Raw genomic sequence first — 14,682 nt, forward strand, 5'->3', positions numbered from 1 at the left:
ATAATAACGATAACTCTGATATTACTTACTAGCTAATCTAAACAATAAATGTCCTATATTAACGTTTGAAAAAGCCTAAAACGAGGGACAAGAGAAAAGGAAACGTTGTCTGCCTTACCTCTCGTGGTGTTCTGATGGTGGTGAACTGTACCTCAAAGTAGAAAAGGAAGTGACACGACTACGCAGTGCTCTGCAACATTTCCGATGAGCATTCTACACTTAGTCACCGGAGGTAGTTCGCATCAAAGCTGAGCACACTCCCAGAGCTGCTTAACACGATATTATAGAGATATGTGTACAACTCTTCACCAGAGTAGGCCACCCTGATCTAGGTTCCTCGCCTAGTGATGTCAATTACGGCATATCTTTTTAAGGCTTCAGCTTATTTTAATTCAAGTGAATCAGGTTGCAATAGTAAGAAATTAGATTGTATCTTTAGTACTAGGTTATTGGTGCAGTTTAAATAGTTTGTCTTGGTATGTCAGTATTGATATGAATTGATGGGATAGTACAGTATATTGCATCAATTCAACCAATTGTTTAAAAATGTCCCTACTTCAGACTCTCTAGTATTATTTATTTATTATTTTTTATCTGGTGGAAGATGAATCCATATAATGGTGAAATCCCAAAGAGGATCAAGTCAACCATTTCAAAGTATTTAGATAACTGATAAATTACCAGCTGGGAACCAGCCACAGTGGTCGTTTTTGTAGTTAGGATTTGTACATTTGTGTAGTCAGAATATAGGAAAAAATATTTAAATGTAAGATGAGACCCTTTATCCTTACCCTATACTTTTCTAAAGTGATCATGAAAGGGTGTGGTTTGTGTGAAATGCTCTTCATGCAAAGTATTGCTAATAGCAAAATGTCACACAGTGATGTGTCACTCTTCATTAACCCAGCAGAAGAAGCACAGCCCACAAGTCCATTCTCCATTGCTGAGCACAACTTCAAATCTTTTAACATCTCCAACATTCCCACAATCCATCGAGACCAAATTCATTCCGGAACAAACTCAGATCTAAACATACTGTAGACTGACCAAACTCTCACTGTGGAATATTTTGTTTGAAATAACATTACATAGGTCAGCCTACACATGAGGCAATTCACCAAACCTCATTGGAAACTATAGTCCTATAGTTCTAACCAATTTGCTGACACTGGACAAACTAATACAGTGTGCACCGACATTCACTTTTTGATTTTGAGATAGCAGAAGTGGCAACATCAGTAAAGTGGGTCTAAACTGGAAATGAAAGGTTTTCTTTTATGGTGTCGTGAGAAGAGACAAGCAATTTACAAAGAGAAGATGTATTATGGGATCTTTTATTTCATGTAATCATGACACTGATTTTGTTCACACATCAGACATATAACCATGAATTTGATTTCTATTGTCTAAAGTTCAGACAAAGCTTCTCTGTGTGTATATATGTAAGACTGAGAGGAACTGAGGTTGACCATAGCATTTCAATTTCAGTTAGCCCCATATGAAAAGTCCATGAGATCTGAAACTGGCGAGTGTACAACATGAAAACGGAGCCAGAGGATCAGGCCGTGTTCTTTTACCCTAACTGCTGTGCGCTGCTGCCCCATGGGTTTCTGTGGAGGTGGCCTCAGCTGTCTCAGAGCTGAGTGGCGTCACTGCTAGCTTGGCTTTGGCTTTCTGTGCTGCTTTCTGTTTCTGCACCTCTTTGAAGACCTAAGAGGGAGAGACACACAGACATCGGTGGGGCAACCGTGATGCATCAAATCCAAGGCGACTGCAGATACATCAAAGCAACAGTCATTTGAAAACCATACAGCCATTCTAGGTTTTGTTACTGATAAAGCCTGTGTGTTTCCCAGAAATACAGATAAGGGTGAACCACTGTGTCTGCTACCTTAATGCAGAGGGCTTTCTTGGCCTGCCAGCGTCGCGTAGCACGCCGGTGGTACTCAGGAGGGAAGGTGTAGGTGATGCCCAGCTGCTTGCAGACATGCTCAAACGTGTCGTAGTGCGTCCTCCTCAGGAACTTCAGCTTTTTCTTCCGCCGGTCAATGCTCATCAACATCCTCCTCTTGTTGGCTTTGTCCTGACAGAACAAGTGCCACAGAGTCAGTGTCACTGAACTGTGTTGCAGTGATTCCAAATACACTAAGTGCCAGAGCATCACAAACGTTTTGCATGATGTGCACTTTCTAAAACAAAAAATCAGCCCCTTGCTTATTTTATTTGTTTACTGGCCCATGAAAATATAAATGATTTATTTTTATTGATTGATTTATTTAGGAAAACCCTGTTAGTTTTTAAATGATGATCACCTTCATATAATTTCACTTATTACTAACTTGTCTTACATATATTTCCGTCAGGAACACTGTATATTGTATAAGAACCAGTAATGAGGCAATAGGTATACATCTCAGATTGGAAGGATGCACATCACTATGTATGTCATACCTTTGGGTGCTTAAGCAAGTGGTCTTGAAAGTTGCGGATGCGAGCTGTCAATATAGCCACTGCAACACACAAAGAGAATGAAGACCATTAGCCAACACTGGACACTAACACATCAATGCATAATTTTATTTAATAAAATAAGTCAACTTGGGTGTGTTATTTATTTCAAAGATACAACATTTTGCATATACTAAAATGTATGTGCCCTACAGAAGAAGATCTGCCACACACAACATTTTGGCAATGGATCAGAAGAGTGGAGAGACCTACCCTTGACTTCAGTGGATGTGCGGTCATTTTTATCTCTCTGAACCTTAGCTATAAGCTCTTCCTGCTTAACTCGCAGCTTTTCACTCTGATAAGAGGCAACAGATAGACCTAGTTAGTAATGCATTGACGCAAAGTAACAAAAAAAAAAACTGTCAGAGAACTAGGTAAAGAAAAGGACATTTAAGGGTATTCAAAAAGGTTATAACAACTGCACTCCTAAGCATAACACATCTAGTGCAAGGACAACACAAGGTCATTCTACATGCACACAGAATACTGTCTCTCAACTGTGAAACTCAGTTATTAGGTGTATGTGTGTCACACATACATGACTTGCCAGCTCCAAGGAAAGAAGTCTCTTAACAATACCGTCAGTCCTAAAGAGAGAGGTCAACATGGAGTTTAAATACTACATTATTACACACCGCCAACAAAAAGGAAAAATACTGCAACAAAGTATAACAACACCCCCCCCCCACACACACACACACACACACACACACAGGAAGTGATTTCGACATTTGCAGCACACTGACACTCATCTGACTTAATCAGGAAACTGAAGTAAAGCTACTGTGTCAGAAACCACCTACGTTTGAGCAAGAGGAACCGATGTGTACTCTAGCTTGAGCATAGATGGAGGCAGGTCACTCAACTGGCTTGGGATTTCTATTGTGGGTTAGAGTTGGGATGTTAACATAGACGTCAAGTTCAATAGACATGTCAAACAGAGAATTTGAGCGAGTTCAGCACAATAGACGCTCACTGTACCTTGTTTTTTTCTTGCGGCTCTGGCATACTGTCTTACTGGCTGGCTGTTGAGGTTCTCATTAGCTGGTGCACATGAAAACACAAAGTTACTACTAACATGTGAGGGGGAAAAAACAAAGTACACCTTTAAGTACTTTGAGTAAATGTTTAAACTATTATGCCTACATAAAGACTTTTAGTCACCTTATGGTGTCCATTTAATCTGGCCCTTGGCCCCCTACAAGAGGCCCTGGCGTAAAAAACAGCATGCGAGGGAGGAGGAAATGTGTGCCCACATCCTTTCCACACGCCCACTCAGTACACAACCTTTCACCATACGTCACCCACCTCCTGTCAGAACCGCAGGTTACGCATGTCCCATTTTAACTACGATCCACATACTTAATGTGACAGCAGTACAGTCATTGTGTGACAGTGACAAAATGTCCATATCCATGTTTAGAATGTACAATTATTATTGTTAAAATAGGAAAAAGTATATTTCTGGACCACCAGCATTTTTACATCCACTGCAATTGCGAGTGCTTTTAGTGGGTGATCTGTTTCCTGGTGTAACATGGTGGAAAGCACTCTTTCCCCGCTAACTTTAGTTTTTAAATTGATATATAGGGCATAGGGTCAAATGATGATGAAATCATGAAATACACTTTAGGTATTACCAGAGCCAGCTCTGGGTATAAGAGCAGAGGCCCCCCTGCTGGTCAGTATAGGAAATGCATTATCGTCCATGCTATGTCCGCCTCTGTTATGTCAGAACACATTTCTTCAAAAACTATTCGGCTATTATTAACGTGCCACATCTGTTACAGTGTCAGGTAATAACGGCAACGCGATGTTAGCCTTTTAAACTACTAGCTGGCTGCTGCCCAGTGACATTTAGCCTAGGTCTAATGTTATGTTCGCGAATGTACCTTAACAATAGAACATGTAGTTGACACAATCCTTATCGTCTTACCATCACAGTACAGCCAAGTAAGTGCAAGTAACTAATATCTTACTTTTCGTATTGCATATGTTAGACGCACTCCAGTGACTTAATAATCGGGGAGCCACCGTGGCGCAAGGAACGTGTTGTGGTCCTACTGATGTGATGATCCGCTTCAAATATATAACCGCATTCCACTTCTTCAAAGCATGGGATGTTGATGAGAACACATTCCTAAGAGACATCCTTTTAACAGTACTATAGTGAGTACTCCAGTTAAAAATCCCTTTAACTGTGCGTTGAACGACACGATTTCTTGATGACAAGCATTCGTCCCCTGCCTACATGGTCGGCGCCATTTTGTTTAGTCCAAACCAATCTGACAAGTTAACGCACACAATCAAGGCAAGAATAATCAAGTATCGATGCGCAACAGAAAAAAAAGGGGGGTCACGAAATGATTTGCAGTCTGGATTAAAGACATTTTTCTAAAGGTTTTTAGATATGTGATATTATGTAACGCCGGTCATTATTGGGAAAACTAGATGTATCGCAGAGCGGTACAAAATATGACCGCCGCCCAGTCCGGCACATTTTTTCCACAAAAATAAGTCACACTTGGAAAATTTCCTCCTTTGTTCCTGCTTAGCTTCAGTAATTCAGCAAAGTCAGGGTATCTGCTGGTCTGGCTGCTGGCTAAAAACAAAAGGTGAAAGGCATATATGATTCTAACTGTCTCACTGAATTGCATTATGCACACTCAATTCTCACTGGTATCTGCTAGCTAGACAACAAGTACCAAAACATGATTAGTTCATAGATTTAACATGTAAAATACATTTATATAACCCCACCCCCATCTTGCCTGTTCATAATTTTGAGAAATTGAGAAATACCCCGAAAGGAGGGTAGGGCAGACAGAGATATCTCGAGAACCGTAGGGTTTAGGAGGACCACCTTTTTTTGTATGTTGATCTTAAAGGAACACGCCACCCAAAATCAGTAGTGATGTATGTTCTTACCGTATCTTTCACGAGTTGAGTCGTACCTCTCCCGCGTCGGTAGGTGCACTCAAACGCTCTGTCGCGCGGCGCGAATGTGTTAGCATGTTGCTATGCTAGCGGGCTCTGCCGTGCCATAGAGAGAGGCACATAGCAGTATTCAAACACCTCCACGTTTTACCTACTTAAATACAGTTGCACGAGTAGTTGATGAAAAATGTTAGGGCACACAACATGAAACGTGACAATTTTCCAAGGGAATACACATGAGAACTACAATGTGTGGCGCAATAGCACTTGGGAGTACTTCGACCTAGCGTGTTAATATTATTAACACCTAATTGTAGATCCTATCCACCACAGAGTTTAGAATCCATGCTGGATCGACCCTCAGCCTCTCCCTCCCCTCTGAGCGAGAGAGGCACACACACTAGAGATGCGCTGATGGGCTATTATTTCAACCATAACTGCATAGCAAAACTTATCATCCATCAGCCATCCATCAGCACCAAAGTTTGTTGACCAATTTTCAAAACGGCACCTGCCCACCATCCGCTGGTTGTTTTAATGTAGGCTATATGGGTGATGCAGCGCTGCTGACGTGAGCCCTTGCCTGTTCTAGAAAGACTGATCTAGTGCAGCAAATATATTAAAAGGCAAAAGTCGTACATTGGCTAGGCCTATCCCCAGAATATCAGCAGCAAACTCATTCTCTGTCGCGCAAAACAGTCTCCAAATAAAACGCACATCGGCCTGTTGCCTATTCTGCCAGCTTGTGACAATATATCGTCCAAAATGCTTGATTGCATTGCATTCTCCACATTTTTAGCTACATTTTCATGTACCACATCAGCATTTTTGTTCAGTGAATCTTTTGTTAATTGCTTAACAATTACCGTCGGGCCCTTGTCAGCAGACTTCGGCTGCCCCCTGCCATATTCACTCCTTGTCTTCCGATGTCATTTCTGAGTCATCTACAGATGTTCACCTCCCTAAATAGAACCAACTTCAACCTGTGTTATATCCTAGATGAGACTGCCTGGGTTATTTTGTTTAGATATTAGCCTATATATAAAACACATAATTGTAGCCTACCATTCAGGGAATAGGCATTTAAAAGAGAGACAGAGAGTGATATGACTAAGAAATGACATCGGGCGATGGCAGTGCGAGATGTTCAGAACGTAAGAGCTAAAACTTCTACAAACTCACTAACATCCACAGCGGAAAAAGAAGGTAAGAAAAATATTCGGAAAACTTAGATGTGTAAGGCAAGCAAGCAAGTTTGGCGGTTGTTACTAAAAATGTGAACATGCACGTTGCATTGTTGTGCGGTGGACTTTCAGAATGAATGGAGTCGGAGTTTCTTTAATATCGAGGCGTCATATTTGTCCGATGGCCTGCTATAAAATGAATTGCGATGTCTGTCTGAAAAAGACGCGCTCGTGCAGTCAAAATGAATGGGAGTCTTCAGAACAGGCTTGTCAGTCAACCTGACATAACAGTGTGTAAAGTAGCCTATAATGTGAATGACTTGTTATTTTATCAAGGATTTCTTTCTTTTTGCAAAAAATAAAGTACAATAGGCATTAATTAGTAGGCCAGGAGCATGCTGAAATTATGTGGCAAATTGCGTTTTTTATTACAATGATAAAATTGTAAAAGGACGTGACCGAAGCTGAGGCAAGCCAGGCAATAGGCCTATAGGCCCGACGGTAATTGTAAAGCAATTTACAAAAGATTCACTGAACAAAAATGCTGATGTGGTACATGAAAATGTAGCTAAAAATTTGGAGAATGCAATGCAATCAAGCATTTTGGACGATATATTGTCACAAGCTGGCAGAATAGGCCAATGTGCGTTTTATTTGGAGACTGTTTTGCGCGACAGAGACTGAGTTTGCTGCTGATATTCTGGGGATAGGCCTAGCCAATGTATGACTTTTGCCTTTTAATATATTTGCTGCATTAGATCAGTCTTTCTAGAACAGGCAAGGGCTTTCTAGCCTCACGTCAGCAGCGCTGCATCACCAATATAGCCTACATTAAAACAACCAGCGGATGGTGGGCAGGTGCCGTTTTGAAAATTGGTCAACAAACTTTGGTGCTGATGGATGGCTGATGGATGATAAGTTTTGCTATGCAGTTATGGTTGAAACTAGATGTACCGCGTAGCGGTACAAAATATGACCGCCGCTCAGTCCTGCACATCCATTCCGCGAAAATAAATCATATTAATGAATTTGTCTCCATCTTCTACTCCATCCCCCACTCTTGAAACTTTTGTGTATGCTTGTTTGGAATGTGTGTTTGCACACATTCCGCACACAAAGTAGCCTACTGGCGCTGCAAAGGTGAATAGATTTGTTTCTGGGCCAAAAAATCTGTAACATTGTTATAAAACCTTTAAAATCTCTAAACAATCACAAGTAGGGCAGTTCATCATAGTCCATCCATTGCAACTGGACTGATGAAAGGTACACCTGTAGGCTACATTGTATTTGGGAAAAGCAGAAGGTAGCAGCATAATGTATTTATTTATTTATTATTAAACTAAAACAATCCCTGTCAGTTCCATGCAGTTTTCAACAGCTATCAAGAAGAGAGGTCATGTCATGGATTTTTGTGAATGTTTCTTCTTCTACATATGCATAGGTTTAGTCATCTAGTTCAAATTATATTCAGCTTTATTGTCAATGCACAAATTAAATACCAGTAGTCTAAAACAAAATGCCGTTTTACCCAGTGGTGCAAATAACTGACATGTCCAAAAGGGCCTTCATGAAATGCGTTGCGAGACTGTTCATACACATTTTAACGGGCAAAGTTGAAGAGCTACTCTCCGTTATTGTTTGTGCAAATAATATGCTGATTCATGTTCCCTTGCATTTTGCAACCATGAGGTCCATGGTTAAGCTCAATCTTTTGACGCAATCTTTTGATTTTCACCCAGCCTAGTCCATGGTAGGCGCCCGATAGAAATATTGTTTAATTTTGCGATTGAGATATCCACGCACTGGCGCCCCCCCTGCGACGTGTTCGCCCCCCGGTTTTAGAGCTATTCTAAATGCAAAAATGCATAGACATTGCATGACAAAACCGTGACTGTTAACAAACTATAAGCTATATAAGGTAGGCCCTATGCTAGGCCTATTACACAACACAAATTGTCACCAGGCTATGCTGGCGACCCAAATAAAATCTCCGTTGGAACCAATGGCTTACACCTTACAGTATCAAGCTGCCACCTCTTGGCGAAAAGTTAATAGTTTTGCATATCAGTAGTAATACATTTCACGTAGCTGTGAATCACGGAAAGGGCGAATGAAGTGGACACTTCTAAATGGAACCCAACCCACTGTACAGTAACTCAAGGTCTGTGGCTAAAGCAGCCATAATGAAAGCGTTATCATTGTTTGGATACTTCACACACACGTGTTTTTTAATCGCATAGACTACAACTACCAAGCTGGAATCAAAGCACATCGACTCCCCTCTCACACCCTAAACACGCACTTCGAACAAACAAAAGGCGCCTCAGTCTCACGGAATAGCCATAGGCAAAACTGTATCTGACCGGTGTAACGTTGGTACTAAATCATCCATCGCAAAGAATGATTTTTGTAGCACGTGCAACAAATATGTGTAGGTACAGCCCTGCCCTGAATACATCTCAACGTGCGCTCTAAAACATCTGGTTTAAATGGAGATGTAGATCATCACGGGATCATAGACAGGTTATCTTTCAGGTAGCCTAGGCCTATATATTTTCCATTAAAAAACCATCACGTAGCGAACGTGTTGTGGCTAGCCTAGGTTATGGTCATAAGCAAATGAGATGACAGTCGAAAGATACAATTAGTGCTGTTATCGATTTGCTTGGTAGCCTATAAACGCATTTATGGTTTTCTACAAATACATCAATAATCAAATTGGCCTCCATCACTCAACCATGCTAACGGTAACATTATTTTACCTACGTTCTGCTATTGATAGGATTAACGTAGCCTACCTGCAGTAAAAAACAAGCATGTCCGATAAACATTCTCAGATTTATTTCGGCTTCAAGAGGAAATGGGAATTACATTTCATGCAGAAATCATCCTACCCTTAGACGTTCTCTGCGGTAAACTACTGTAGCCTACAGTCTTGTCCTTGTAGGAAGCATAGTGTCTTTCTAACCCACTTTAGATTAACTTCCAACAAAATTACGTCTCACTGCAACGATGCGCCATCTAGTGGACAAACGACTACTTATCGCCAATACTGGAAATGCAGCCATGATGATGATGATGAATATTTATTTTGGCTTTCTTTTAATCCTACTGAATTTGTAATTATGTATCAGCCGTTCTAATACCGATAGTATGTGGGTGCCTGTGTGTGTGTGTGCATGTGTATATGTGTGCACCACCATCTACAGGCCAATGAGTGTAGAGTCACTAAATGTACACATAACCTAATTTTTTAGACCCCCCCCATGGATGAAATTCTACGAAACTTGGCATACCCCCAGAGAATGTCAGGTTAATCATACACATAAAATTTGGTGCAGTTCTGAACGTCTTTACTGAAGAGAGGGGCGATTAAAGCAGAATGATATTGCATTTTCATTTTTTACCGGGGGGGTGCAAATCACAAATGAGTGATTATGGGCTAAGTTGATGTGGGCCCTTGAGACCAACATACCATAAAAATTTCTTCATCCTCGGTGCCACGGTTCAGGTAGTTATTTAGGAAAAACTGCATTTTTTGGGTTTCGGGGGGCCCAGCGCGGAGGGGGAGTGGCCCCCGGGGACCAAACGAAATTTTTCCGTAAAAGTCTAGTGGGGCTACATACCCACCAAATTTCATGTGCCCCGGTGTTTCGGTGCCCCGGGTATCGTTGACCAAAATTTCAGGAAGTAGATGACGGGAAAAAAAAAAAAAAAAAAAAAAAAAAAAAAAAACTTTGACAATCCCTATATGACCGCTTCGCTAGCTTCGCTAGCGGCGGTCATAATAATAGCCCATCAGCGCATCTCTAGTGTGTGTGCCTCTCTCGCTCAGAGGGGAGGGAGAGGCTGAGGGTCGATCCAGCATGGATTCTAAACTCTGTGGTGGATAGGATCTACAATTAGGTGTTAATAATATTACCACGCTAGGTCGAAGTACTCCCAAGTGCTATTGCGCCACACATTGTAGTTCTCATGTTTATTCACTTGGAAAATCGTCACGTTTCATGTTGTGTGCCCTAACATTTTTCATCAACTACTCGTGCAACTGTATTTAAGTAGGTAAAACGTTCAGGTGTTTGAATACTGCTATGTGCCTCTCTCTACGGCCACGGCAGAGCCCGCTAGCATAGCAACATGCTAACACATTCGCGCCGCGCGACAGAGCGTTTGAGTGCACCTACCGACGCGGGAGAGGTACGACTCAACTCGTGAAAGTTACGGTAAGAACATATATCACTACTGATTTTGGGTGGCGTGTTCCTTTAAGGGGCCCTGTCAACCCATTCCATAACCACTCATTCCATGTAAATAAATAAATAAATAAATCTGGAGAGTTGGAGGGATGGACTCTTCTTTTCTTTTTCTCTGGCCTTTTTGTTGGGGGGGGGGGGGGGTTGATTTCTTCTGACCGCCGCTAGCGAAGCTAGCGAAGCGGTCATATAGGGATTGTCAAAGTTTTTTTTTTTTTTTTTTTTTTTTTCGTCATCTACTTCCTGAAATTTTGGTCAATGATACCCGGGGCACCGAAACACCGGGGCACATGAAATTTGGTGGGTATGTAGCCCCACTAGACTTTTACGGAAAAATTTCGTTTGGTCCCCGGGGGCCACTCCCCCTCCGCGCTGGGCCCCCCGAAACCCAAAAAATGCAGTTTTTCCTAAATAACTACCTGAACCGTGGCATCGAGGATGAAGAAATTTTTATGGTATGTTGGTCTCAAGGGCCCACATCAACCTAGCCCATAATCACTCATTTGTGATTTGCACCCCCCCGGTAAAAATCATTCTGCTTTAATCGCCCCTCTCTTCAGTAAAGACGTTCAGAACTGCACCAAATTTTATGTGTATGATTAACCTGACATTCTCTGGGGGTATGCCAAGTTTCGTAGAATTTCATCCATGGGGGGGTCTAAAAAATTAAGTTATGTGTACATTTAGTGACTGTACACTCATTGGCCTGTAGATGGTGGTGCACACATATACACATGCACACACACACACAGGCACCCACATACTATCGGTATTAGAACGGCCGATACATAATTACAAATTCAGTAGGATTAAAAGAAAGCCAAAATAAATATTCATCATCATCATCATCATGGCTGCATTTCCAGTATTGGCGATAAGTAGTCGTTTGTCCACTAGATGGCGCATCGTTGCAGTGAGACGTAATTTTGTTGGAAGTTAATGTAAAGTGGGTTGGAAAGACACTACGCTTCCTACAAGGACAAGACTGTAGGCTACAGTAGTTTACCGCAGAGAACGTCTAAGGGTAGGATGATTTCTGCATGACATGTAATTCCCATTTCCTCTTGAAGCCGATATAATTCTGAGAATGTTTATCGGACATGCTTGTTTTTTACTGCAGGTAGGCTACGTTAATCCTATCAATAGCAGAACGTAGGTAAAATAATGTTACCGTTAGCATGGTTGAGTGATTGAGGCCAATATGATTATTGATGTATTTGTAGAAAACCATAAATGCGTTTATAGGCTACCAAGCAAATCGATAACAGCCCTAATTGTATCTTTCGACTGTCATCTCATTTGCTTATGACCATAACCTAGGCTACTAACAGGAGCTAAGTGAGTTAGCCACAACACGTTCGCTACGTGATGGTTTTTTAATGGAAAATATATAGGCTACCTGAAAGATAACCTGTCTATGATGCACCCTAAACACCGGGCTGGGACATATATGCTCAAGGTCTCAAAAAGCATCTGAGTCAACGTTCATTCCCAAACACCCATAGGCTACTTCAATCCTCTATTTTCAAAGGTGATTCAAGGAAGAGCATGGCTCAAAGTAAAGTAGGCTAACTGAAACTACATAAATTCGTCAAAGTGAATAATTTGTGTCAACTCGCCGCAATTTATTAACGCACCCGTGATGATCTACATCTCCATTTAAACCAGATGTTTTAGAGCGCACGTTGAGATGTATTCAGGGCAGGGCTGTACCTACACATATTTGTTGCACGTGCTACAAAAATCATTCTTTGCGATGGATAATTTAGTACCAACGTTACACCGGTCAGATACAGTTTTGCCTATGGCTTTTCCGTGAGACTGAGGCGCTTTTTGTTTGTTCGGAGTGCGTGTTTAGGGTGTGAGAGGGGAGTCGATGTGCTTTGATTCCAGCTTGGTAGTTGTAGTCTATGCGATTAAAAAACACGTGTGTGTGAAGTATCCAAACAATGATAACGCTTTCATTATGGCTGCTTTAGCCACAGACCTTGAGCTACTGTACAGTGGGTTGGGTTCCATTTAGAAGTGTCCACTTCATTCGCCCTTTCCGTGATTCACAGCTACGTGAAATGTATTACTACTGATATGCAAAACTATTAACTTTTCGCCAAGAGGTGGCAACTTGATACAAGGTGTAAGCCATTGGTTCCAAAGAAGAGATTTTATTTGGGTCGCCAGCATAGCCTAGTGACAATTTGTGTTGTGTAATAGGCCTAGCATAGGGCCTACCTTATAGCTTATAGTTTGTTAACAGTCACGGTTTTGTCATAACTCCCTCTATGCATTTTTGCATTTAGAATAGCTCTAAAACCGGGGGGCGAACACGTCGCAGGGGGGGCGCCAGTGCGTGGATATCTCAATCGCAAAATTAAACAATCTATCGGGCGCCTACCATGGACTAGGCTGGGTGAAAATCAAAAGATTGCGTCAAAAGATTGAGCTTAACCATGGACCTCATGGTTGCAAAATGCAAGGGAACATGAATCAGCATATTATTTGCACAAACAATAACGGACAGTAGCTCTTCAACTTTGCCCGTTAAAATGTGTATGAACAGTCTCGCAACGCATTTCATGAAGGTCCTTTTGGACATGTCAGTTATTTGCACCACTGGGTAAAACGGCATTTTGTTTTAGACTACTGGTATTTAATTTGTGCATTGACAATAAAGCTGAATATCATTTGAACTAGATGACTAAACTTATGCATATGTAGAAGAAGAAACATTCACAAAAATCCATGACATGACCTCTCTTCTTGATAGCTGTTGAAAACTGCATGGAACTGACAGGGATTGTTTTGTTTAATAACAAATAAATACATTATGCTGCTACCTTCTGCTTTTCCCAAATACAATGTAGCCAGGTGTACCTTTCATCAGTCGAGTTGCAATGGATGGACTGTGATGAACTGCCCTACTTGTGATTGTTTAGAGATTTTAAGGGTTTTATAACAATGTTACAGATTTTTTGGCCCAGAAACAAATCTATTCACCTTTGCAGCGCCAGTAGGCTACTTTGTGTGCGGAATGTGTGCAAACACACATTCCAAACACAAAAGTTTCAAGAGTGGGGGATGGAGTAGAAGATGGAGACAAATTCATTAATATGATTTATTTTCGCGGAATGGATGTGCAGGACTGAGCGGCGGTCATATTTTGTACCGCTATGCGGTACATCTAGTTTACATTTGATGTTCTTGGTGTATCTGGTGGTGTACTTGCCTAGTTTTACCTTGCATTCAGATTAATTGATATGGTCTGGTTTTACCTTGCATTCAGATTCATTGATATGGTCTGGTTTTACCTTGCATTCAGATTAATTGATATGGTCTGGTTTTACCTTGCATACAGATTAATTGATACGTTTATGGTTCACTAATACATATCCGTCCTTGTGTGCCATGCCACTATCTGACTACTAGCAGAACTACTTGGTAATATTGGATGTCAACTTATATTTATCACTGAAGCACTGTCTGTCCTATAATGTTAATGTTAAAGACATCCTTAACCTTCACAGCCAATGCGGTTCTCTTCCAGAGATGTGTCTAGTGCTGTCTCATTTTGGTAAATAATGCACTCATTTTAGTGTGCTCATTTTACTAAATTGTGTGCTTGTTTTACTGAATAAAACAATAACACACTTTAGTCAAATGAGTGCACAATTTAATAAAACGAACTAACAATTTAGTTAAATGAGCACACAATTTTGTAAATCGAGTGTACGTTTTCTCAATATTCAACAAAAACAAATATCTCAGTGAGACCTCCCGAGTTCTGTATTTTACAGCTGATG

At 41.1% G+C, this 14,682-nt stretch overlaps 1 protein-coding gene across 1 annotated transcript; it reads right to left on the reverse strand.

Moving 5' to 3' along the window:
• Positions 1–1,318: 1,318 nt before the first annotated feature.
• On the reverse strand, positions 1,319–4,786 carry mrps15 (mitochondrial ribosomal protein S15). The gene is made up of 8 exons (XM_076280489.1): positions 4,491–4,786; positions 3,493–3,555; positions 3,315–3,390; positions 3,050–3,098; positions 2,722–2,806; positions 2,452–2,510; positions 1,892–2,083; positions 1,319–1,710 (listed from the first exon to the last, which is right to left on the reverse strand). Exons 1-8 carry the CDS (start codon positions 4,660–4,662, stop codon positions 1,579–1,581), a joined length of 828 nt encoding a protein of 275 aa, XP_076136604.1. The 5' UTR covers positions 4,663–4,786; the 3' UTR covers positions 1,319–1,578.
• Between the last annotated feature and the right edge of the window lie 9,896 nt (positions 4,787–14,682).

This window comes from Alosa pseudoharengus, unplaced genomic scaffold (genome assembly GCF_046254945.1).
Source record: "Alosa pseudoharengus isolate Yale_2024_CS ecotype anadromous, Long Island Sound unplaced genomic scaffold, YU_APseudo_1.1 YU_APseudo_1.1_scf_12, whole genome shotgun sequence".
Lineage (NCBI taxonomy): Eukaryota > Metazoa > Chordata > Actinopteri > Clupeiformes > Clupeidae > Alosa > Alosa pseudoharengus.